Source organism: Molothrus ater, chromosome 6 (genome assembly GCF_012460135.2).
Source record: "Molothrus ater isolate BHLD 08-10-18 breed brown headed cowbird chromosome 6, BPBGC_Mater_1.1, whole genome shotgun sequence".
NCBI classification, from domain to species: domain Eukaryota; kingdom Metazoa; phylum Chordata; class Aves; order Passeriformes; family Icteridae; genus Molothrus; species Molothrus ater.
The window spans coordinates 7,097,645-7,124,017 of NC_050483.2; the positions used below are offsets into that span (position 1 = coordinate 7,097,645).

The 26,373-nt window shown below is 42.2% G+C and overlaps 2 protein-coding genes across 3 annotated transcripts; one reads left to right on the plus strand and one right to left on the minus strand.

Moving 5' to 3' along the window:
• Positions 1-873: 873 nt before the first annotated feature.
• Positions 874-8,193, minus strand: DHCR7 (7-dehydrocholesterol reductase). Its single transcript, XM_036384952.1, has 8 exons — positions 8,083-8,193; positions 7,033-7,136; positions 5,956-6,178; positions 5,309-5,399; positions 4,247-4,460; positions 3,592-3,796; positions 3,219-3,350; positions 874-2,363 (listed from the first exon to the last, which is right to left on the minus strand). The coding sequence occupies exons 2-8, from the start codon at positions 7,128-7,130 to the stop codon at positions 1,899-1,901; spliced, it is 1,428 nt and encodes a 475-aa protein (XP_036240845.1). The 5' UTR covers positions 7,131-7,136; positions 8,083-8,193; the 3' UTR covers positions 874-1,898.
• A 1,944-nt stretch (positions 8,194-10,137) lies between these two features.
• Positions 10,138-25,753, plus strand: NADSYN1 (NAD synthetase 1). Of its 2 annotated transcripts, XM_036384872.2 has the most exons (22): positions 10,138-10,230; positions 10,359-10,419; positions 10,875-10,991; positions 11,820-11,873; positions 12,233-12,322; positions 13,185-13,236; positions 13,940-14,028; positions 14,870-14,987; positions 15,480-15,611; positions 16,146-16,220; positions 16,380-16,504; positions 16,703-16,751; positions 17,328-17,430; positions 18,099-18,267; positions 18,627-18,762; positions 19,808-19,914; positions 20,681-20,812; positions 20,979-21,048; positions 21,657-21,785; positions 22,257-22,433; positions 24,547-24,622; positions 25,669-25,753. In XM_036384872.2, exons 1-21 carry the CDS (start codon positions 10,146-10,148, stop codon positions 24,598-24,600), a joined length of 2,124 nt encoding a protein of 707 aa, XP_036240765.1. In that variant the 5' UTR covers positions 10,138-10,145; the 3' UTR covers positions 24,601-24,622; positions 25,669-25,753. The 2 variants fall into 2 exon arrangements, with proteins under 2 accessions (XP_036240765.1, XP_036240764.1); XM_036384871.2 differs by lacking the exon at positions 25,669-25,753 and having other exon boundaries at positions 24,547-24,878.
• Positions 25,754-26,373: the final 620 nt, after the last annotated feature.

The following is a 26,373-nucleotide window of genomic DNA, read 5'->3' on the forward strand; positions in this document are numbered from 1 at the left end:
CCTGCAATCTGGCATCAGGAACCTGGGCTGGTGAGTTTTGTTTCCCAGGAAAAAGGGCTGAGGTTTGTGGGCCGGAGTGGCCAGCTGGCTCCTGAAATTCCGTGATACGCTCCTGAAATTCCGTGATACGCTTCCCAGACCCAAGCTGGCACCAGCTGGAACTCAGGCTGGTTTGACAGTGCCAAGTGGCTCCTGCAATCTGCCATCAGGAACCTGGGCTGGTGAGTTTTGGTTGCCAGGGAAAAGGCTGGTGGGGGTATTCAGGGGCCTTTGGCCCGGAGTGGCCGTCTGGCTCCTGAGATTCTGGCATTGTGCAGAACTTCAGGGTGATGGTCACCTCCTGAAATTCTGCATAGCACAGATGTCTCCCCAACTCAGGCTGCCACTATTGTATTTGTGTTGCCCCCAGAGGAAAGCAGGAATGATGAGTCTGACTCCATGTTCTCAGACGGTTCATTTGTTATTTTAAGATACTATATTATATTAAAGAATACTAAGCTAAACTATACTAATGAATGTAGAAAGGATATTTACAGAAGGCTAAAAAGATAATAATGAAAACTCTTGACTCTCTCCAGTCTCAACACAGCTTTGCACTGATTGGCCACTGAGTGAAAACACACCAGAAAGCAATGAAACAATCACTTGTGGGTAAACAATCTCAACCACATTCCACGTGAGCAAAAGACAGGAGAACAAATGAGATAATTATTGTTTTCCTATTTCTCTGAGGCTTCTCATCTTCCTTGGAGAAAATCCTGGGCCAAGGGATTTTTCAGAGAATGTGAATGCCACTCATCCCCACACAGCTCCTTGCTCCCTCCTCCACAGTGGCATGGGGGAGGGAATCAGGAAAGGGAAAGAACTCACAGGTTGAGATAAACATGGTTTAATAGGTTAAAGAAAAACTGCGCACAAAAAAAGCAAAATAAGGGATCTATGCCCCGCTTGCCACCTGCAGGCAAATGTTCAGCCATCTCCAGGAAAGCACGGCTCCATCACATGTAATGGTGACTTGAAAAGACAAATACCATCACTCCTGACATCCCCCAGTCCTTCTTCCTCCAGCTTTATGTGCTGAGCATGATACCATATGGCCTGGGATATTCCTTGGGTCAGCTGTCCTGCCTGTGTCCCCTCCCTTGTACTGCTCCTTGTACTCACCCAGCCCACCCCCTGGTGGGTGGGGGTGAGATGCAAAAAAAGCTTTGATGCTGTGTAAACTCTGCTCAGGAATAGTGAAAACACCTCTGTGTTATCAACATTGTCTCAGCTCAAATCCAAAACTGTGCCCATAGCAGCTATTAGGAAAAAAAGTAACTCTACTCCAGCCCAAGACGCTCAGCTCAGTAGTTTCACAAAGTCTGGTTTCAGTAGCAAAATAAAATTCAGTTGGTCATGTTCTATATTGTCAGATGCTGAAAATTGCACTCATTTATGACAGTTTTCACTTTTGTTTTAGATTATAACAGTTATTTCAGACCAGCTTCTTCAGTATTTTCACTGCTCATGTCTTGACAAGCAATCAACAATCAAATCTCCTTTGTAGCTGTTCTCAATTGTAGGTTCTGATGGCCACAAGCAGCTGCATCAGAAAACCTCTTTCCTAAAGAGGTGACAGAACTCTTTTCTTCTCTCCTGAATCACTGCAAACTGCTTCCAGAACCCTGCTACCACCAAGGGTAAGGCCACCTCTCAGCTTTGGGATTTCTCAGGAGTCTCAATACATGCATCTTTTCTTAAACTCCAAGTTAATTTGGGAATGGGGTGATTCAGAGGGGTATTCCAATTACAAGAGTCTTCTAAAAAATGGGGCAGTTCAGTGCCTCATTTCAGTTACTTTAAACATGCTATGCCTGCAAGTTTCTTCTTTTTTCTTTCCCCTGCATATTTTAGCCTTAAAATACCCCGGGTAGGAGCCGGTAGGGCACTACAGCAGTGTAGCACTTCCAGTCCTTCCCATACTTGCTGCTACAGCGGTGCTCGTCCCTGATGCAGCGGTGGGTGAGCAGGATGGTCATGTAAATGATGTAGAAGTAAGGCAGCACGTGCTCAAAGCCACAAGCCAGGCAGTAGGCCAGCGAGCCCATCAGGTCTCCTGTGTAGTTGAAATGACGTGCCCAGCCCCAGAATCCCGAGGTCATCAGCTTGCTGTAGTACTTGGTGCCATCCACGGACATGTAGGAGCACTCAATGTACTCTGGCTTCTTCCCCCAGATCCTGCAGTTGCCATTGGTGCGACGGAACAGGTCCTTCTGGTGGTTGGTCATTCTGAAGATGTAATAACCCAGCAAGCCCAAGATCAGGATCCCTAAGGCATAATCTGTGCGCAGCTGGACAGGATGGTAAACCAAGTACAGACCCTGGGGAACACAAAGACAATCAACCGTTGACTTCCAACAGAGGCTCAACATGCCACACCAATTCCTTGAAACAAGAAGAGGGAAGTTGCAAGGATGCAAACTGGACAGAAGGAAAAACCCAAGGAACAAAACCCAAACAAACCACCACTAGTCATAAGACCCTCAACAAGCAGGAGTAAAAAGACAGGAAACGGAAAGGATTTAGAAAAGTATGCAGACACAGTTGTCAATGACAGGATGGTAAACCAAGTACAGACCCTGGGGAGCACAGAAAAACAATCAGCTATTTACTTCCACCAGAGGCTCAACATGCCAGACCAACTCCTTGATTACAGCAATCCTCAACAGACCAGAAGAAGGGAGTAGAAAAATCTACTGCAATAGTAAAACTGCACAAAACTTTCAGAAAACTCTGCATCCTAGAGTGTCCTTCTCTCATTCTCTGCCTCCAAAATTGCACTTCTTCATGAAACAAGAAGAGAGAAGTTGCAAGGATGCAAACCGGACAGAAGGAAAAACCCAAGGAACAAAACCCAAACAAACCACCACTAACCAAAAGACCCTCAACAAGCAGGAGTGAAAAGAAAGGAAACTGAAAGGATCTAGAAAAGTATGCAGACACAATTGTCAATGACAGAAACCAGGCACAAAAGAAGGGCAGGAGAGGAAAAGATGTCAAACTCATGCAGGGACACGAAGCCTTCCTACAGGAGAATTGTTACAAAGAATGTTGCAATAATTACTCAACAGTGGGACTACACAGAAACATTTCAGGTACAAATTCAACTGCTAGAAAGAATGTTTCTGGAAAGTTTCACTCCTGTTAGCCCAAATACACAGTGTACACATTTTTACCTGCAAAGTATAGAGGTAAGGCAACCAAACACAGTCTCCCCAGCCCAAATACCATCCAAAATGATCATGGCAGATATCAATGGTTTTCAAGTACCAGGCTTCATTCCAAAAGAAGTCCAGAACATAAATACCCTGCAACAGAATAATTTCACATCAATAATGGAGCACTGTCACCAGTTACCCTGTTTAACACCATAAGCTTAATGTCTGTGCTGCCTCATGATATGATCTCAACCTTGAAGTCCCATCACTGAATGAGTTGTTTCAGGCCAGGAAAAATGCCTCCATTTCATTTCCATGGAAGGAGTTTTTTTCTTAATTTTATATTAGCTTATTTCCCAACTTGTTTCTTAATTTCCTCCTCAGAATTTACCTGGAGGACATTGACAAGGATCATGGAGTTTGTCACTTCACCGTACAGCTCCTGTTGTTTGGCAGCAAAGGAGAGGTTGATAAGAGTCCAGGCTACAATCCCAGGGCGCCCATTGAAGAACAGCTTGAAATCAAACCACTTGCCTATTCGAGGGTTAAATTCAATCCCCATCATGTAGTCATAAAAGAAGTTGCCAGTGATTTTGCTGTAAAAAAAAATTAGAAATGCACACAGTTATATACAAATACAGGTAATTGCTACTTTGCCTACACAATTCAGATTAAGAATGTAGCAATGATAAAAATCATAAAACCATGTAATGTTGTGCAAGGTAACACAAACTGACCCGACCAAAGTATTACACTAATAGACCTAAATTGTAGAATTTCAGAGGTGCCTGAGTTTACTCTTGGTAACACTTCTGAACAGTCTATTTTTAGGATGGGTGTATCTGTGACATTGAGGCTGCCAGACCCATGGATGTGGAGCATGAAACAGGGGATGGTGCTAGTGAAGCAATGAATCACTGCCATACAGTGGCCTAGCTCTCTGTGCCAGTGAAATATACTCTGTCATCCAATTTATATACCTGATTTTTATTTAACAATTTTAATCTCTGACACCTAGTATTCTCTCACTACTAAAATCCACATACCAGTCTTTTGCATTGGTAGGGAAAAAGTAGCCTTTGATCATTGCAAAGGTAGACACTGCATATCCCAAGATATTGGCACACCACAGGAAAGGAATCCAGTTGTCAAAAATGATGGTAGGTGAGAAGAAGTGGAAGCAATAAGCATTTGCAAACCAAAGCACATGGGTAATGATCCAGGCCTGAAGTCCATTTATTTCATATTTATTCACAGCACCTAAAATATGAAGAAAAAATGGAGTGTTAGTGACCCTGCATTAATACAGCTTTTAATTAATATGCACAGAATACACAGAAGCTCAATCAAGTGCTCATTAAATAACCTCTCTCTCCTCATCGCCCAATACCTTGAAAGGTATTTAATTTTCTGGAAGTTCCATAAGACTCTGCTGTACCCATCAGGCTTTGTTGTGCTGAGTTTTTCTCCTCACAAAACTGAATTTAGACTTTCACCACAACTGACTAGAGTAACAAGCCACCAGTAACAGTTCACATCACACATTTTGTCCAAGTCCCTTGGGTTAATGGAGCTTGAGCAGGTAAAACTATCTTGTCAAATACCAGCAATAGTCCACTGACAATTTTAAGTGCCAAAACTATCAACCAGTACTTTTCCATTGCTGGTGTGATGCCTACCAGATCAGCAGTTTTATTAATTATAAGAGATAGAAATGCACAATTCAGATTAAGAATGTAGTGATAATAAAAATCATAAAACCATATAATGTTGTGCAAGGTAACACAAACTGACCTGACCAAAGTATTACATTAATAGACCTAAATTTTAGAATTTCAGAGGTGCCCAAGTTTACTCTTGGTAACACTTCTGAACAGTCTAACTATTTTTAGGATGGGTCTATCTGTGACATTGATGCTGCCAGACTTATTCTAACAGATGATCTAGATTGCTTTCTAGTTTTGTTTGAACTGAATATGTGAGGAAGGTGAGAGCATTTATGTCCATGTTTCCTGTGGTTACACGTGGGTTATTAAAGACTCTAAGAACAGAAATACTTTGATTTCAGAAGATTGCATGGTGTGTATGTATTCCAAGGAAAACCTTACCAGCAGGGGTGACAGCACCATCTTGTACACCTCCCACATATCCAGGCAGAAATTTATGGCAGAAATCAGGAATGGACACATACAAAAACACCTAAAAGAGAGAGAATGTCTTCACAGTAAGTACAGCCAAGACAAAACCCCTCAAAACACTATCCCTCACACATTAATACCAAATATAACATTTCTCCTAAGTTTCTAGTAAGTATTGGGTAAGCCAAAATGGCAATATTTAGCTGTTGTGCTTTTAGGCCAGTAATACATCTAAGCTACTCTACAGCTCTAAAGATGTATTTCATGTGAGGCTGTAATCCTCTTTTGGTGGGGAGGTAGGACAGTTGGTAACTACATTCAGATCCTTGTCCTTTGATTAATTTCTTGTGTACTAATTTAAAACAAATGGGTATTGTTGTTATATAGCTGCTTTTGCTTAAAAACCTCATTAAGGAATATGTCACACAAGGAATATTTCTGTATATTCCCATTATACTTATTTTCCAAGTACATAGGCTTCACTTGGATTCCAAAACACCTTGGAAATTGTGAAACACCAAAGAGTAAATGCCAGTGCAACCTTTGTGTAAAAGGATTCATCCAACAGCTGTGGGAGAAAGCAGACACTGCATCCAGATCATAGGTCAGTAATGTACCTGGAAAGTGACCCAAAGGGAATAAATGGCAGCAGCCCTGTAGGTCAGCATGGGAGTCCTGTTCCAGATGTCAGACAGATGCTTCTTCCCAGTCAGCAAGTCCAGGAGTGGATCAGTCAGAGAGCACTGGTACTGGTCACAGGACATGATGAAGTAATACACAATCAGTGGTGCAAACATCAGCAGGAAAAGGATGCTTGCCAAGGAAAACCAGTCCACCTCCCTGTAATCCAAAACAGAGCATTTTGTCTCCCCAGGTTTCACACAGATGAGTTATATCAGACAGTTTTTTCAGTGCACCTTCTAGACTTAACAGGATGAAAACTGGAAATGTGCTCAGGGCACAGACATGTCTGGGGGTCAAACAGCCATAGAAAGCTCAGCAAGGAACATACTTTGCCACAAACTGCTCTAAAACTATGCTAGTTGATCAGAGCAAGAGATTAGATAAAATCTTCCCTCCAAAAACCAGATTATTATTACAGACTTCACGTTTTTTGATGGCAATCATGGCTCTAACTGGTGGAGTATTCAGTTGGAAGTGATGATGGAATCCCAAGAACATTATGCAAAGCTTGGAAACTTGGAAAAGACAGACCTTGGACAGCCATACGTTGAATTTCCTGTGCCACTGTTGCTGCTCCCAGCTGCAGTACAATGCCCTACTAATACCTGCCCAACTCTTTGGGAACTGGGACATGAGTCATAGATCTTGCTACAGCAGGACTTGTCAGCTGGGAAAGCCACAGATGTCAGAACGCCTGTTTTCCAAACCTCAGGAAATATTTATTTCCTTGAAAAAACCAGAAATTTTACCAATTTTTATGATTTGCTTTTCTTTTTTGCAAGGAGTGTGTTTTAACCCAAACTGTCTGGCAAACTCTCTGCCTTAAAAAAACTGAAGAACTTTTCTTCAGCACCTGTTGCTACAGCAAATTACCCATGAGTTTCCAGAGCAGGGCAACACAAAAATCTGTTACTAACAGAGGGAAGTTTAAAAGGAATACAGCATCTTTGAGAGTAAGAATGAAGCAATCGGAAATACAAGGACTACTTGGGGTAATCGACTTCTCTCACCAGGCTCTTCCCCACTGGCCTTGAGATGTTTTAGTATCATTTTGCATGTTTTGGTGTTTTCTTTCTTCAACAAGTTTTTTCTCCTGATGGGCTCCCATGATGTCCTGTAGGAAAGAAAATATGAATCCCCTTACTCCAGCTGGTTCTCAATAATTCTTGTACCTCTACAAGAGAAACACAAATAAAAGTTAGTAAAATCTATTATGTAGACTTCAGACCACACAAAATTTAGGGGTGGAGGACAGGAAGCAAAAAATTTTCACCAAGTAATTCCCTATGAACTTACATTCAGCAAAACATAATCAAAACACTGATATCAAAGTAATCCATTAAACTTCTCACTAACTGGAAATTTCTTTTAAGGTGCATAGATAATAAATTGCTTATTACTTACATGTAGATGTAAAAGGAAAAAAAAAATGTTTCACCACATTGTCCTAAACCTTTGTAACTTAACTGCCTCTTTTAATTTGAGAAATTGCTACTGCTGTAATATGAGAGACGAGACCTTGTCATTTGGATACTTTTGCCCAGAGTCCTTGCTCCATATATGCCATTTACACCATAGAAAACAAGACATAATCCCATCTAAGTAAAAAAATCAGTGGGAATGGAGAATGATTTACTCGGCACCACCCAACTCTGTGGAACATGCACTGTCGCTTTCTTTCGTTCTGATCAAACACTTGTTATGCTAAAGATCATCACCCTATAATCGGCACTATGGACTGACGTCCCAGCTTTATGTGCCTCATCACGGCGAACCCGATCCGTTATCTGATGGATAATATTTCCATTAACCCATTATCCAATTAGGCCCTACCCTCTGCACCCACCTCCTCTTGGGCAACCTGTTCCCACGCCTGACCACACCAACAGCGAAACAAAAAACTCTCTCGCATCAAACCCCAATCTCCACTGCCTCGCCTTTAGGCCATTTCCTTCAGTCCTCCCCCCGTAGGTTCTTTTCAGAAGTGATGTGAGGGGAAGGCGGCTCGTCGCTCCCCTCCAGGCCTGATCCCAGACACGGTAAGGAAGGAACGCACTCACCTGCGGGGCCGGGGCCGCTCTCTCACGGGAGATCACTGATCGGAGATCACTGATCGGGGATTACTGACCGGGGATCACTTTCACTCCGCTCCCCACGGCCACCCGGGCCACCCTGGCTCCGCCTCTGTCGCACCTGCGGCTCCTCAGGCGGCATCGGCCCCTCCGGGCCCCGCCCCCTCCCCACGGCCTCAGCCAATCCCCGAAGCGCTCCGCCCATTCTGCGGCTTCCCATTGGTGGCGCGCGCTCGTCCCATGGGCCGAGGAACGCGAGGGTCGCGGGCCCCGCCCCCTGCCCAGGGACCTGCGCTCCGGCGGGAGCGAGCGCACCGGAAAAAACCCCAGCGCACCGATAAATCCCAGCACACCGAATAAACCCCCGCGCACCGACAAACCCCAGCACACCGAATAAACCCCCGCGCACCGACAAACCCCAGCACACCGAATAAACCCCAGCGCGCCGATAAACCCCAGCGCACCGAATAAACCCCAGCGCGCCGAATAAACCCCAGCGCGCCGATAAACCCCAGCTCACCGAATAAACCCCAGCGCGCCGAATAAACCCCAGCGCGTCGAATAAACCCCAGCGCAGTGAATAAACCCCAGAGCACCAAATAAACCCCAGCGCGCCGAATAAACCCTAGAGCACCGATGGAGGGTGAATGGTGTCCAGGGAAATAGGTTACATCTGCACTCGGGTCACAACATGGAGCCCCTAAGACAGACTGGGCCGCCTTGAGGCGTTATTAAGCTCTCCACATTGCGCTGACCGCTCTGTGCGATTTCCAATGGTTCTGCAGAAAAAGACCTGGGGGTGCTGGCCGGGAGAGGCTAAACACGTGCCCAGGTGTTCCCAGGGAGCCAAGAAGGACAATGGCATCCTGGCATTGTCAGCGGTAGTGCGGCCAGCAGGACCAGGGCAGCGACCATGCCCCTGTTCTGGGCACCACTGAGGCCACACCTTGAATCATGGGGTCAGTTTTGGGCACCTTAATTCAAGACATTGAGTTGCTGGAGTGTGTCCAGAGAAGGGAATGGATCTGGGGGGAGGAAGGGGGGATGGAGGTCTCAGCCTGGAGAAAAGGAGGCTCAAGGAAGGAATGTTACACTCTACAGCTCCCTGAAGGGAGGCTGTAGCCTGTACACTCTTCTCCCAAATGACAAGCGACAAAGAGGAAATGGCCTCAAATTGTGCCAAGGCTTGTTTAGATCAGACATTAAAAAGTTTCTTCATGGAAAGTGTTGGCAGACATTGGAACAGACTGCCCAGGGTGGTGGTGGAGTCACCATTGCTGGAGGTAAAAGCCGTGTGTATGTGGAACTTGGGGACATGCTGTAGTGGTGTACTTGGCAGTGCTGGATTAGTGTTTGGAATCAGTGACCTTACAGGTCTTTTCCAACCTAAATAATTCTGATTCTAGTACAGAAAGAAGTTAGAATCCCAGGTGTAAGGTGGCTCACAGCAGCCAGATATGTGATGAGGGACATAAGAGAGGAGATTGGACTTTGAAGAAGTCAGCCTCTCTGTGGTCAGCACCCCGAGAGCTGCTAGGATGATGCTGAAATGAGAACAACACGCAGAAGGTTGCACCCTGTTCCAGTTACCTTCAGCACCCGCACTCTGAACTCGGTTTGAGGGACACTTCTTAAAAGAAGCTGCAGGGTTAAGAAACGGGCTAAGGCTGCATTCCCGTTATCCAGGGCTCTGGGGAGATAAAACTGCGGAAAGTGCGGAAGGGCGTGCAGCAGCGCACGGCGCCGGAGGAGCCACAGCGCGGGTGGGCAGCGGCTCTGCATGGAGCCCATGCTTGGAGCACTGACGGTGCAGGGGCTGCTGCGGGGGCCGGAGCAGGGACCGGGAGAAGGGACCGGGAGGAGCGGCCGGAGCAGGGGCTGGGAGAAGGGACCGACCGCAGTAGGGACCGGGAGGAGGGACCGGAGGAGTGGCCGGAGCAGGGACGGGGAGGAGCGGCCGGGAGGAGTGGCCGGAGGAGGGACCGGAGCGGGGACCGGCAGCCCCGGCCCCGCCCCGCCCCGGAAGCAGCGCGGAAGGCGGCGGGGCCGCCATGGGCCGGGCAGTGACCGTGGCCACCTGCGCCCTGAACCAGTGGGCTCTGGACTTTGAGGGCAACCTGGAGAGGATTTTCAGAAGTGAGTGCCGAGATGGCTGGCTGGCTGCCCCTGGCCATCGGGAGCCTCTTCCCTCCCTCCTGCCGCGGGCGGGCAGCGCAGCGCAGCCCGTGCCCGTTTCACGCACTGCGCTCCCAACACTTTTCCAGGTATCGACATCGCCAAGAGCAAAGGAGCCCGGTACCGGCTTGGGCCAGAGCTGGAAATCTGGTAAGGGCGCTTTGCTGGCTCTGCTTTGGTGCGATTCCAGTGAACTGTGCAAGAACAGTCGGGAAGAGCACTGGCCCCGAGGTGCTGCAGTGCCCAGAGCCGTGCTTGGAGCGTGCGGCCGTCGGGGCAAAGAAAGAAAGAACAGGATGGGGTCTCTTGTCTTGGAAACCTGACTGGAAGCGATAATTTTTAACCTATTTCAGTGAGTTTTCCTGCAGGGGAGCTGTAGTGCTTTGATTTCTGCCTGCTGTCCTGGAAGGAATATCATGGGTTGATATAGAACGCTGCTGAGTTTTAAATGCTGTAAATAGGGGTAGTGTTGACAGCACTGCTTCTTCATTTTTTATATAAATTACCTATGTGGGTGAAATGCTCCCTGTCTGAAGTAGTGTTGGTTCTTTGGCTCTGGTGCTGGTCTGGCTGAATTTTTGGTTTCTCCTTGTTTCTATACACAGTGGTTATGGCTGCTCAGATCACTTTTATGAGTCAGACACACTCTTGCATTCGTTTCAAGTTCTGGAAAAGCTCTTGGAGTCTCCAGCCACTCAAGATATTATCTGTGATGTGGGAATGTAAGTTTTTTGTTGGTTGTTTTTTTTTTTTTTAGGGATAAAGGGATAAGTCCTTAGGGGATGCTGCTCTGCCATGCTCTGGATAGCGAGGGCTCTGCACCAAACTGTCAAACATTTCTTAGGAACTGCACTGCTTTTCCCCTTTTAACTACCGTGACCAGGACTGCAATGTGCAGAACACTTTCTTAAAGATAATCCTTCCGAAGATTGCTGGTGGCTGATCCCTTCAAGAGAGAAATAGGATAATTACAGTTATATATTGGAAACCTTAATGTCTGGTACTTATTGCCACAGGTCAGACTTTGTGTGAGGTGTAACTCAAAGGGTTTTAGAAATTGACTGTCTTGTGGGAATGTGGGGGCTGCTTTCACTGACAGACAACATAAGTGTATGTGAATCTCACTGAAGCCATTGTAAACCTTGTGCTGACACGGAAGGGGGATAAATTATAGCTGTAAAATTAATGTGTTAGTATTGATATAATTGTGTAAAGCTAGTTTGATTTTGAACTGGTCTGGCAGTGTCACAGGAGGTCACATTTGATTAAATAATCTGGCCCAGCCATGGGGAATCTTCTGGTGTGCTCATGTTCCTAAGGCTCAGGTAATAATTGATATATCTGAGATTGACAGCACAGTCAGTAACTCAGATTTTTTCTAGCTACTACTTTAACTAAAAAATTAGAAGCTAAAACTTCATATATTGTTTTGCTTGATTCCCTCCAGTGAGGTCTTCCGAATAGTTTTTGCAGTAAAGTAGATTCTGTAGCTTTTTATAATTTCATTTAGTGAATGTAGTCATTGCTGATTTTGGCTCTTATTTTCACAGGCCTGTTCTGCACAGAAATGTTCGCTACAATTGTCGAGTGATCTTTTTAAATAAGTGAGTAATTCTTGATGTGTTTTGTGAGGCAACGCATTATCTTTTCAGACACCAGTCTGGCCTTCAAGCAAGATTCCTCAGTGCTACTTAGAGTGATGGATTTATCTTCCTACTTGCTAAATTCTGAGAGAGACAACTAAGGTTTCTCATGATCTATTTTTTTCTTTTCTGGTTTGTGGAAACTAAATTCCCACTGCTTTCTGGAAAAGTTCAGAAAAACCCCTTGAGTCTGCAAGAAACTTTAAAAATGTTACATTATAAAAGAAAAAAAGAAGTTGTTCCTAATCAGTGTTCATATATAGGCTTGTTTGGCTGTACATCCTGTGTTAACTCAGTTTTCCTGTTTTGTTTTATTTAAGGAAGATTCTTCTGATCAGACCAAAAATATCACTGGCAAATGCAGGAAACTACAGGGAACTTAGATGGTTCACCCCATGGAGCAAAGCAAGGTATTCTGGCAACTCTAGGAATTGTGTTAAAAAACACAGCTTGCTGTTTGCAGCCACAGCAGCAGGGTTGAAATATCTACAGCAAATCCTCATTGGCTGCTACAGGGAGAGCAGCAGGACAGAGTCAGCTAAGCCACGTGGTTGCAGCTTGGTTAGGAAGTTTATTGAGCAGTCAAACTCTGAGTTGCTGAGCTGGAGGAAAAAAGTGGGGCTGCTTGGTCCTACAGCCAGTGTAAAGTGTCATTTTCCTGGTGTGTGCTTTCTAAGAACAGCCAGCTCAGGACTGGAGGGGCTGTGTTTGTCTCCTGAATGCTGCAATCCCAGTTTGCCACTGAACTGGCAAACACTGAAATGGATGAGCTCTGTCAGAACTTCTGCAGTAAATGAAAGCTGCCTACCTTATGATGCTGCAGAACACTCCTGGCACTCATCTCAGATGCTGTGCACTCCTCTTGTAGTCAGGGAATGTTTCCAGCTCCAGGGTCTCAGCAAAGCACTTCTGATCCCTCCTCTGAGCCCCAGCTGGTTCTGTGCTGCTCGTGCGGTAACCCTGCAAAAAGAGAAACTTCCACCTGGCATTTGTCTTGCATGGTGTGTTCATTGTTAGGTCTGCTTTCTAGCCAGGATGGGGCATGGCTTACCGTGCCTTTCTGAAGCATAGATGTTGCTGTCTTAAAATGTTAGCATTTCTGATTAATTCCACAGAAAATATCAAGGGTTTTTTTTTTCATTTTTTAAACACACACAGCCCTGTACAACTTCAATAGGGTTTCTTTAACCAGTGTTAAAAAGTGAGATGAGAACCAGTTTTTATGCTGTGATTTATGTAATGATGTATTCACAATCTCTTAACTTGATTTAGGCATGTGGAGGAATATTTTCTGCCCCGGATCATTCAGGAAGTGACTGGACAGGTAAGCTGTTTTTTTCTTTTTTAATTTAGCATCTTCCAGATTCAGCAATTAAAATCTCCAGTCTCCAAAATTCTGCTGCCAGTCGTGATGTAGATTCATATGTTTCAGTGGTGGTTCTAAGTTGCATTAAATGAGAGCATAATTTAACATTATTTATGTTACTATGTGGCAGCAAAGCAAGTAAATTTAAATCTGTCTCAGTTATTTGTACATATAGAACCTTGATTGCCATATTTTGCACAATTTTGGAACTAGGTTTACCTGTGCTTGAGACTAGAATTGGTTTTGTGTTTTTAGGTTAAAAAAAATTAAATTAAAAATCATTTAAACCTTATTTGCTCAGAATCTAAAATTTATGTTAGTTCCCACTAAAGCATGAGTGTGATTCCTAGCAACAGACAGTCTCTGTTTTGTAGATTGTTTCATACCTGTCCTTAAGCAAAGCACTGCATCTGAATACTACTGAAATTAAAACATGAAATTTCCATCAGTCCAGAAATTTGCATTTCAGAATTTTTTCCTTTTTTTTTTAATCTGACTTGGTATAAAGTGAAAGAAGGTATAATGTGATTGATATTGTGTCACTAATTTCACATAAGTAAGCACTCAATTTTTATATTTTCTTAAGATTAATAGTTCAAGTTTTTGAGTTGAACAGCTTGTTCTACTGCATGTGTGTAAGAATGTTCTTGTTTTTCCTCAGGAAACTGTTCCTTTTGGGGATGCAGTGCTAGCAACCAAAGATACTTGCCTAGGGGCAGAAATATGTGAAGAACTCTGGGCACCAAACAGGTAAAGGAGAAGAGGAAATAAAAAGTAATCTAAAACATACCCTGGTGCTGCATGAAATAAATGTTTGAAGAGATCTGCTTATTATTCTTCTATGTAATTTATCTTTCAGAAAGTGCCAGTAAGATAAAATATAATTAGGAGCAATAGATATATCATGGGAAAGACCTCATTAGGCTAGGTGCAGGATGGCAGAGAAATGTTGGTTGTTAAACTAAATCAACTCGAAACAAGAAGGTAGGGGAGAAATACCAAAAACAAGCAGAATGAAAAGAGTGACCTAAGGAAATAAATGACAGGTAACTCTTGTGCTCACATTCCTGATACTTTTCCAAATCTCTCAGTTACTTTGATTTCCTTGTAACTGCAGAAGATGTGGTGTGTTGAAGATGTGATTTATTTTTTCTTTTAGTATTCCTTTCTTATGACATTGGAAAAAGAAAAAAAGCAGTAAAAATCTTCTCCTTGTAGTTCTGTTTTTGGATTTACTAAGAGACAAGGAAAATGGGACAACTGACTTTGCAGTGTATATCCATGTTACCCTTTCAGACCAAGGTTATGTTATTCTCTCTTTCTTTGAGATCTGGCCTTCTATAGAGTAGAAGGCATTTTATTTAGAACAGAGCAAAAGCCCTCCTCACCTCTGCAGCCACTGCTGGTCTTTGACAGAAGAGCTGGGCAATGCAAGAAAACAGATGTTTTTGAAAGCCCTATCCTTGTTTGAGCTAAGACATGCAGAAAACTGACAGTGACATAAGTGTTTCTGTTTGTCAGTGATTTTTAATGACATTTGCAGTTTTCACAGCACAGTAGTGATTTATTTTTGTGCCTTTTGCTCTGACAGCCCTCACATTGAGATGGGACTTGATGGAGTGGAAATTTTCACCAACTCTTCTGGGAGTCACCACGTGCTGCGGAAGGCTCACGCCCGGGTGGATCTGGTGAATTCTGCCACAGCCAAGGTGTGTGCTTTTCTATTGGAAAGTTCTGTGTGTTTGAAAAATGAGAAGACACTTATTATTTCGTCTGTAATCCTATCTAACAGTGATGGGGACAAAAATAAAGTAATGAGTGTACATTACACTGGGAAAAAGCTGCTTTGTCATTATGGTTTAGCGTGCTTTGCTTATATTTAACAGTATCTGCTCTCTCCTCTGATATCCAAACACAGCTTCTGTCATTGCCTTCCTGCTTTTCCCAACCTCAGTTTGAACTCAGAATTCAATTTAGAAGTGCAGCTCTCTCTGTTTGGGTTGAGGGAATGACTCTTGCTACTAATAGACTCCAGTCAAGAGAGAATCCCAGCCATAAATCATTCACAATGTAAAGGGAGAGGAAATTTGTAAGAAGGGCAGGAGCAGAGAAACAACATTTTGATTTTCAACATCCTGTCAGATGCTACATTCTGAACAGCTTTTTTTTTTCTCTTCCCTGCATGTTTGTTTCCTTGGCAGAATGGTGGAATATATATTTTAGCAAACCAGAAAGGCTGTGATGGTGATCGTCTGTATTATGATGGCTGTGCAATGATTTCCATGAATGGAGAAACAGTTGCACAAGGATCCCAGTTCTCCCTGGATGATGTGGTAATGTATTCACCCCATAGCTGCTGGGACGCTTATGCTCTACACTTCCAAACACTCCAGATCTAGGTCCACATCTCTAGACTAAGAAGGGTGTATTTTAATTATGCTATTCAACTAGATCTGAGTGTTTTCCTAGTCAGATTACCTACAGTAGCTCTCCTGCTTTTGTGATGAAGGAAGAACTGTCACAATGGAAAAACTTCCTGAAAACATTTTTGTATGCAATCACCATGGGGAGGAGAGACCCTGTTAATTGAGATTCCCTTATTTAAAGGAAGAAAGGGCAAAGACTGCAATGTTCTAATTATGACCCAGTTTCGTGGACACAAGGTTTCACTTTGATTTCAGAAAGTGGTAGATTTGTCATCTAGCTTTCCTCACATTATGTGCGAGCTCCATCTCTTTCCCCAGTAACGTTTCTTGCCTTTTCCTTTGCCGCAGCTGATGCTGTGGCATTTCCTGATGGCATTTCTTTTGCCAAGCATTGTTCATCTGTTTGTGTAGAGTGATCTCATGTTGAATGCCTTTCCACAGGAGGTGCTGGTTGCCACTCTGGACCTGGAGGATGTTCGAAGTTACAGAGCAGAGATTTCATCTCGCAACCTGGCGGTAAGAGCTCTTCGTGTTTGCAAACTGTGCCAAGTTTGAATGGGTATTGGATGTAAGAAGTATTTGCATGTCTTGATTTTCACAGTATCTTAGAGAGCTGATTTTTTTTAAACTGTGTTAAAATTGGTGTCTTCTGAATTCTTCTGTACTATTGCTTAGGCAAGTAAAGTGAATCCTTATCCCAGGGTAAAAGTGAACTTTGCTCTGTCGTGTCCTGATGATTTAGCTGTTCCTACTTGTATGCCAATCCAGTGGAGACACCACAGTCCTGAGGAGGAGATCAGGTAATCAAATGCTGAATCTGTTGCTTGAAAATTATTTTGGTTTAAAATAAAAAAGAACAAAACTCAAAGAGATAAACATAAGATGTTGTTCAGATTTAAGTAAAGGAGATCTCTCATTGGAAGACCACAGTAAATATGTTGACTTGCTTAGGTGTTATTCCCTTACCTTCTTAGAACAATCGTGTTCTGTAATTTCAGCCTTGGACCTGCGTGTTGGCTCTGGGACTATTTAAGGCGCAGTAAACAGGTAAGAACAACAGGGTTTGTTTTCCCTTGGCATACACAGCTTCTTTTGTGCCACAGGCACAATCCAAATTGTTCTCCTCTGCTGCTGGTAACCCAAACTGATGTTAGTCCAAGGTGCAAAGTTTGAGTTTTTCACTGGTAGCTCAGTCAGACTTAAAAATTGTATTCCAAGTGTGACTTCAGTATGCTCTGTGCACCCTTCCCTTAGGAACTGTGCTTTCTTGAGTGCAGCAGAGTGACATGAAGTTGTCATTTAGTGTACTAGTAAAGTATGTATGAAAAATGTATTCCTTTTTATTAGCATTTCTGTCTTACTACAGGGTAAAGGCAACTAGAATTTTTTCTAGGCAAAGGATTTTACGTGGAGTACTTACTTGATTACCCAGTTGATGAGAGTTTCAGAGGATTTGCTCTGGGTGGTTTGTTCTGTTCCTACCCAGTAGAATATAAACCTTGAACAATATGAAGCCTTGAAAATGCCTGTCATTCTTCTACAGGAGTGTGTTTCTGAATGGTACAATACATATTTTTTTTCTTATTTTGTTATGTGGAACCTCTTCCTTGCTCTGTTTTCAAGGCAGGATTTCTCCTACCTCTGAGTGGTGGAATTGACAGCTCTGCTACAGCTTGCATAGTGTATTCCATGTGCCACCAGGTTTGCCTGGCAGTCAAGAATGGCAGTAAGTAGATCTGTGTGTCTGGCTAGCTGTGTTTACTGGTTATGGATAAGTTAATATTAGCTGGGTGCAGTAGCTGCAAAAGCTTATTCATGGCAGACCCGTTTTTGTCGTTCTAATGGAGCCCTTTGTATCTCTTCAGAAATTCCAGTGAAAATGTGTGTCCAAATTCAGATTCTCTGAATTGGCATAATAGTTTCTGGTTTGGGTTTAAGTATTGGATGTGGAACTCAGACTAGTTTCTGTCTAGAGTATTGTTCAAATGTTGGCTGATGTAGTCTTCAGTTTATTCTGAGAATTTTCCCCTTCTATTAAAAGCAGCACTACAAAGCATGGTTAGGAATGGTTTAAGTTCTTTAAGTTCTGGCTTTAAGCAGACTTCATGCATTTAGCTAAGTCTTTGTGCATACTGGATCATGTTTTCTATGAAAATTCTTTAGTAGATCTAAAGGATTTAACATTTCTGTGCTCAAAATCAGAAGCAAAATCAGTAATTCTTTTATTTGATAGATGAAAATTTTTTGGGGAAGTTAGATGTAGTCTTCTTATTTGTCATGGGCACTGTAAAACTTAATTGGAATACAAGGGATGTACAAGATATTTGCACATCCTGCAAAGGGAGGAGCACAATAATTTCCACTCCTGTTCTGTTTCTTCTGCTCTGTCCTCAGATGCAGATGTGCTGGCTGATGCACGCAGGATTGTGAATGATGGCACCTACATCCCTGAGGATCCTCGGGAGTTCTGCAAGCGTGTCCTCACCACGTGCTACATGGCTAGTGAGAACTCCTCCCAGGATACCTGCAACAGGGCCAAGCTGCTGGCTGAGCAAATAGGCAGGTACAAGCTCAGAAGTGGTGGGAAAAAACATCATGTTCTGGCAAAGAGTTACATCTAAAACCTTCAAACTCGAACAGGGGAAAAAAATAAGAGAGGAATAGGAGGTGGGTTAAGTAGGAATGCTCAGATGTTATTACTAAAGTGTTAAAGTGATGCCAACTTAGAAGCATTTGGCAAAGGACATGCAATTTTGGAAACAGACTCTGAAAAGTGTTATTCTTTCCTAAGTTTCTTCCTACCAGATCTGAGATTTTAGCACCTTAAAACCTCATATGATGGGTGGATTTTTGGTGGTTTTTTTTCTATTTTATCTAGTCAGATTGTGCTGCCTGAGTCACTTGTGCTTGAATTCTTCTCAGCTACCACATCAGCCTGAACATCGATGCGGCTGTGAAAGTTGTTGTGGGGATCTTCAGTGTGGTGACAGGTCGAACTCCCCAGTTTTCTGTCTATGGAGGGAGCAGCAGAGAGAGCCTGGCACTCCAGAATGTGCAGGTGTGTGTCCTCTAGGCTGAATCACATCACACTCTTTTGGTTCTGTGGGCTTTGGGTTGATTTTTTTTTTTCATTTTCCAAACTAAACAACAACTCTGCTTTAGTTCCGAGTGTTGGTTATCCTGTTTGATAGTTTTTGTTAATTTGAGAACTTGATCTTTCTCTGTTACTGGAGAAATCCAGCTGTTTGCTCTAGAAGCAAACATTGAATTCTTTGTCAACTTTTTGGAAACAGGAGAGGTTTAAGTCACAGAGGGGTGTGGATATTTGCTTAACATTACCAACAATTGCTGCTGGAGCTGGATCCTAGGTTGGTTTGGCATGGCTGCCATCCTTAGAAAAAGCTGAGTTTCAGGATGGGGACAAAAGCAATGTAAACTTTTTAGAAATGTTGTCTATTAGACTAGAGAGATTTATTTACTCTATAAAAGGATATGGTTTATCTGCATGCTTCATCCATCATGGATCCTTGTTAGTGCTATCAGAGGTGGCAAATGGCAACTACTCCCCAGTTTGCAGTTGACCAGGAGAAACTTCCTCAGTCTGTGGCAATAGCCTGTACTGAACCTGGATTTCCTGACTGTGTTCAGCAATTTCTCCACAAGACTATCCTTCTTGCAGTCATGCTTTGTCGCCCTAATTTTTTAAGATTTTCTAAGCTTTCTGATATTTACATTCTTGTAACGAACTTTCTCACACATTTTCTGTAAATAACTCATTGTTTTGCATTCTTTTATAAAAGAAGAGAAATTTGATAGACTGTTAGTTTGTCCAGTGTCATTGGAGAGGTGACACTGTCACCCTCCAATCCACTGTCACTTTTAGAAAACTATAAATGTTAAAGTCAGAAAATAATCTTCCCTGTTTTCTTCACCTTGAGAGCAGCATTGTGTGCTTGTGTTCATTCATGTCCTATGGTGACAGTGCTTACCCTGCCCAAATTTTGTTCTTCATGAGCTTGTTTAGACAATTAGTTAATAAAAGTGACTGGGGAGAAATCACTCTGCTATGTAAATTTTGCTTTCCTTTTCATTTTTCTCTGCAGGCTAGAATAAGAATGGTCCTTGCCTACCTGTTTGCTCAGCTGACACTGTGGGCTCGTGGGATGCCAGGGGGACTGCTGGTGCTGGGATCAGCCAATGTAGATGAAAGGTTGGTGAAAATTGGGAATCCAAACCCACGTGGAACAGGTCACTGTCATTTCCTGCAACTCTACCAAATATCTCTGTAGATTATTGCTCAGAAGAGGTAACAACCTAAGAATCCACTGGTAACAGTGAAATTAATGAAAATAGTTAAATCAGCTTGAATGGGAAATTGTGTATTTTTCAGAGGTTTAGCCCAAGTATTGCTATAGCATTTCCCATAAAATGCTGTTTTCAGTTGAGCTTACCTGTGCATTCACTAGGCTAACTTCCCAATTTGTTGAATTTCCAATTACTGTATTAGGAAAGAAGATGTGAACTTTGAGCTAAAAAAGCAGACCTTAAAATCTGGAGTACTGTTAGTAGAGCTAGTATCTGAAGATTAAAGCAATCCCTGTAAGATTGTGGGACTGGTAACCTCTAAAGCTGTGAGAGTTCTGTGTGCTGGTTGTGTGGGTGTTTTGAGATTTGAGATTGTTTTAATTAGTCAGCACAGTATTTTAATTGTTTTGAAGGTATTGCCTCAACATGGATAGTTTTGCTGTGCTCCATGATTGTTTAAAGTATCATCTTCTGGAAATTTCAGGGTTTTAGGATAGCCCTGCTGCAGTTAAACATGTTGCCCTTTAGGTGTAAATATGTTACTAATCTGCAGTTTGTTTCTCCCTTTCTTTATGCTACATATAAATTCTCTATAGTGTCAAGGGTTATATATAATGCTGCAGTTACATTATTAGTAACTGTTGCTGTATAAAATCTCCTGTTTTGCTCAGTCTCCGTGGTTACTTGACCAAGTATGACTGCTCCAGTGCTGATATCAACCCCATTGGTGGCATCAGCAAGACTGATTTGAAGAGCTTCATTCAGTACTGCATTGAAAACTTCCAGCTCACAGCCCTTAGGAGGTGAGCAATGATTCAGTGACTGTGTTTGTTCATTCCACTGGAGGAACTGTCTGAGCCAGGTGCTTCATTTTTGGGATTGAAGCACTGTTTTAACAAAACAAAAATCTCATAAAAAGTCATAAGACTGCATCGAATCCATGTTTTTCCTTTTCCCTCTCCCTTACAGTATAATGTCAGCTCCACCCACTGCAGAGTTGGAGCCCTTGGTGGATGGACAGGTGGCTCAGACTGATGAGGTAATAATGGGCAGTGCCTTTAAAATGCTTTAAGCTTTACCCCAAAATCTGGGGTTTGTCCCATAGCTCTTGTTTACTCCAGTATGTAACCATGCTTACTGACAGGTGTCTTATAACCAGTCTTAAAGCTGCCAACAAGGCATTAGTTCCCCACACCTGCCCTATCTCTGTTGACAATCGTTTCCAAAACAGCAAATTAACATTTTTGAATTATTTTAGATTTTTGGACACTTAGAAGGATGGGTGTTGTAAAATGCAGTTTGTTTTAAGTTTTTTGGGTTTTTTTTTTAATATCAAAAGAAAGTCAGGGCTTTACTGCTATGAAAATGACTGGTGGCAAAGCACTCTTCTCCCCACATCCTTCTCTTTGCTGTCCCTTTGGAAAGGAGAGCAAAAACTGATAAAACTGCCTTTGTGGCCTCCAATCTCCCAATTCAGAGAAATTCCAGTGGGTTTTTTTATTCCTGCTCATAGTATGTCTTTTTGACATTGACAATATAATTTTGGTGTTTCTTTGATTTAACTGGGTTATTTTAATTGCTCCATGAAAGTATTCATTAAAATTTGCATAGTTAAAATTTTCTTTGACTTTCTGTGTGTGTTTTCAGGCAGATATGGGGATGACATATGCAGAGCTCTCAATCTATGGAAAATTAAGGAAAATTGGAAAGGCTGGACCATACAGTATGTTCTGTAAGCTGATTAATATATGGAAGGAAATTTTTACTCCAAGAGAGGTAATATACCAAAGAGAAAAAAAAATCAAATAGTTTAATGCTTTTGCCAAAATAGAGCATGTTTGGAGAAAGGTCAGGTTCCTTTTAATTGAAAGTAATAGTTTCATTATTTTGTTTAGAGACTATTCTACAGGTGCAGCAGAATATGCTGGAGAAGCTGGCCTGCATCTCTTAAATGGAGCTTGTTGTCTTGTGCTGCAAATTGCTAAAACAATTGTTAATTGAGTAATTTGAAAACAATTACTTCAGAATTATACCTTGGGGAAAATTGTTCTCTAAAATACAGATGACCAACTACTCTTGAAGCCTTTGGTTATGTGTTCTGAGACAAAAAATGGCTCTTGCTTTGAAAGAATATCTAGACCGTGTAAAAGTAGAAAACAGTCTCCAAAACACTGTGCTCCTCTCAGTTTTTAAATTCAAATACTAAGAAACTTCATCTGGTTCAAAGCTACGTTCTTTGTACACCAGGTGGCATCCAAGGTTAAGCATTTCTTCAGAATGTATTCAGTCAACAGGCACAAAATGACCACCCTCACTCCTTCCTACCACGCTGAAAACTACAGTCCAGATGACAACCGCTTCGACCTGAGGCCGTTCCTCTACAACACCTCGTGGTCCTGGCAGTTCAGGTGTATAGACAAACAGGTAAATGCCTTCTGCTTCTGGAATGATTGTATTTCAATTATTCAAAGTGGGTCAAGCCCAGTTCCAGTGAATCTCCAGTAAAAGACAACTAACATTTAGGGTAGCAAATTACTGCAGAACTAACTGTGATTGTTCTTTTCACATAACTGTGAGGTGAAATCCCCTGATTTCAGTGTAGGCTGTTTAGGTTCTTTTTTGTCATACTGCTATGAAAACAAGAACAAGAAAAAATAAAAGAATACATGTACTGAGGACTGAAAGTAATAGGTGTACCCAGACTCATGAAGTCCTATGCTAATAGGAGAAACATTAGCATGGGACATTGTGTTTTGGTTTTAGTTCAGGACCTGTCTGAAGGGATCTGCTTAATTGCAGAATTAAGACTTGACCTACGTCAGTGTGGGGAGAGCAAGTGTAAGAGGCAGCAATTCACTGTGACTGCTGCTCTCAGCTCCTTCTGCAACAATTCCTTTTTTGAATCTCAAGTTAGCTGACTCACAAATTCATGTTTGCTCAAACACAGCAGCAGTAATGGTACCATGCTCAGTTTGAGCACTGAGATGGGGAGGGGCCCAGGCGATTATTGGAACCATGCTTAACTTTTTATAGTTTTTAGCCACCCCTTCAAACTTATTTTTAATGCCTCTTTTATGGCACAAATGCTAGGGTGAAGAATTTTAGCACCTTGAAGTTTTTTCTGCCAGAGATTTTACGCCCCAGTTGCTTTTAAGAATATGTTTATACATGTAATAAAATACTAATTCCTTCATCTGTGAAATGCCAGACATGTTGTAATAGTATTTTACTACCTTAAAACCTGGGATAAAAGCTACCATGTGCAGTACTTTATTGTAAAGTATGTAAAGTGGGGGATTTTTTACATCATACTGGATATTTTTCCACTGAAGTCCAGGACAAAAATTATTTTGGTCTCAGTGGGAGTCAGGCAAAATGTTTTTGTAGGGTCTGGGCCAAAATGTAATTATTTTATGCTTACAGTAAATGTGATTAAGATCTTTTAATGATGCAGATATTGTTACATTCTCTAACTAGATTTGTATGTAATAGCAGTTGTGCTCTGCAAGGGTAGTGGTCATTGCAACTTATTCCTGGAAACCAGGAGTTTAGGGAAGATTTTATTGTGTGGATAAGAGTAACCTGAACTGATAGCTCCTGCAGCTCTTTGCAGGACTGGAAAATGATAACTTGCAGTGGTTTGAGTCAAATCTGCCCTATTCAAGAAAAGGAATACAGGAAGTGTTTCTTACTGCAAGCGTTCAGCACAATTGTAATTCTGAAGAGAATCACTCTCTAGGACAGTGTGCCACTGATGATTCTGCTCCTGGGACTCAGTCTGCACTTAAATTTTTTCTGGCATAGTAACAGGACTGTGAAAATATGGCATAAACTTGACATAAAAGCCACCTTTAGTTAGGTAATGCCAGGTTTTCCTGTAGGAGAGTCATGTTACAGCTCAAGCTCATTTGTGAATGGAAACAATTTGGAATGCTAATGATAGAGAAATCTGTTGGATTTGTAGAAAGTACTTTTCTGCTTTGGATGTAGTCAAGCCAGTTTAGTTATCCACTCATTTTTAGTGCAAAATTCCCTTTGCATTTGCTGTAGAAGGAACAGGGGTAAAAGGAATTTAAGATCATGATTTAAGATCATTTGCTGGGAATTACCAGATTTGCCCTTGGAATCTTCATGTCATTCAGCTCTACCTGGCTGAGGGGGTTTAGAACAGCCCTAGGAACTTTGTAGCTTCTGCCTTGGAGCTGTGATGGAACTAAAGATTTGTGGTCAGAGCACAAATGATGCACTCCAGGTGCCAAAATACTCACTGGGATTTTAATAGCTGCCACAATTTGAAGGAATGTGATGCAGCTCAGAAGAAAGCTGGCAAATCTGCCTGCAAGGAGGAGATATCTGCAGACCACCCTCTGCTTTTTCCAGTGTTACACCACAAGATTAGCTGCATTTGGTCAAACCAAAAGATTTGTCCACTTCATAAAAACCTGATCTTTGTGTGTCTCTTTTACAACCAGTAGGAGATGTTGATGGAAGAAGAAGCTTATTTTTGCTACTGAATTGGTTTCTTTTTTACTTGCAGGTATCCAAGCTAGAAGAAAAGGAAGGAATTTCTGTAGTTGAAGATGTGGACTGACTTCCTGTCTTGTTTAACTGTGGTAATTAATTTGCCAAACAGAATGTTCAAAACTGGATTATATTGCGATAATGAGCAGGGATAACCTGCTTAACAGTTCTTGAGCTGACTGTTGTAATCATTTTTTTAATTGACTCCCTGTTTTCTCCCAATATACTTAAACTGTAGGTTGGCTAAGGGATCATTTATTAAGGATCTCCTTCAACTTCTTGAGTTAATTGCCTTTAATTTAAAAACTCACCTTACTTTGCAATAAACTTGTAATTTTGTCATGCTAATTGACTCAGTTCTTATTCTACATGGTTTTTTATTTACCTGGCACTGACTTTGTAGACTGGCCCAGTATTTTGAGTGGCCACAAAGTCAAACTCAGCGAGGTGTTGGAGGCATGTCCGTCTTGAAGCAGATGGATGATCTTCATGCTACTGGGGTCGAATTTAGAGTTTAACTTCTTGCTTCCTTTGAATATTGCAAAATGAAGTATAAAACCAGTGTCCTCTGAGCTCAATTAGAGTGTTACCCACATCCCATCTACAGTTTGCAAAAACTTAATTTTTAACTTCATATCTTCAAACTGATCTTTTAAATTTGTTCAGTGCCATGGAACAATAAAAAAGGATGGGTTTGTTCCTTTGTCTGAGGCCCTTTTCTGCCTTTTAATGTTTAGCTGTTCCCATTTCTTTTTTAAACTTTGGTTTTAAAGGTGTACTTCTAATAGGGAAAACAAGAAATGCATTTCTGCAGTTCTGGGCAAACAGTATTCTTAACTGCAGCAACAGGAGAGCTCAGGCCCAGTGAGACTTCTGTTAAAATAGTCTTACATTGTGCTAGTAGAAAATATCTGCTAAAAAGGGCACATTCTCCACATTTGTTTTCCACAACTCAGGAGTTGATTCACTTGGAGTTAAAGATGCTTCAGGAAGAATGGAAAATCCCATCTGTGATTTGCCTTCCTTCACAGTTAGTTGGGCACTTCCAATTCCAGCTAGAGGGAGTGGATAAATTCTGAAGAGAAGTTAAAAAAATTGTTGTGTATTTGAAGACTTCTTATTTCTTTGTTTTCTCCAGAAGTTACTGGTTTCTCTTTCTGGACAATCACAGAAGAGGAAAGAGGAGACATTTGCTTTCATTCAAATAAAAAATAATAGCACAAAACCACAATATTTACATATGTCTCCTGTGTTGTTGCAGTTAGTGTTAGTGTTGTTACCCAGTCTATTTCAGACACTTTTCTTTTTTAGCAATTGCATTTACAGCATGTGTACAAATTGCATTTTATTTCTTGCCTGCTAATGTTGACTACAGACTGTACCAGGTCACTCCTATTTGCCTTTTACTATCCAGAAATTTTCACTGATGCCCCTAGTTTGACTGTTATCAACTAATTAACTCCAATGTTATCAGTGCACTGTTGCCCACTGAGAATGGGAAATAATTCTAACATCTAGCTGATGATGTTCACTTTTTACTGGAGACAGCTTGTATTGGGTTTGTGTGGCCAGGTTTTAGTGGCAGGGAGGGCCACAGAAGTGGCTTCTTTGAGAAGCTTCTGGAAGCTTCCTGCAGCAGAGGTAGAGCCAATCCCAGCTGGCTCCAGGATGGACCAAGGCCAAGCCAACCAGTGATAGGGGTAATGCCTCTAATAACAAATTTAAGAAGGATGAAAATGTATTGTGCAGAAGTAATTGCAGCAAGAGAAGACCAGGGTGAGAACATGTGGGGGGAACAGCCCTGCAGAGACCCAGGGCAGGGCAGAAGGAGGGGCAGGAGCTG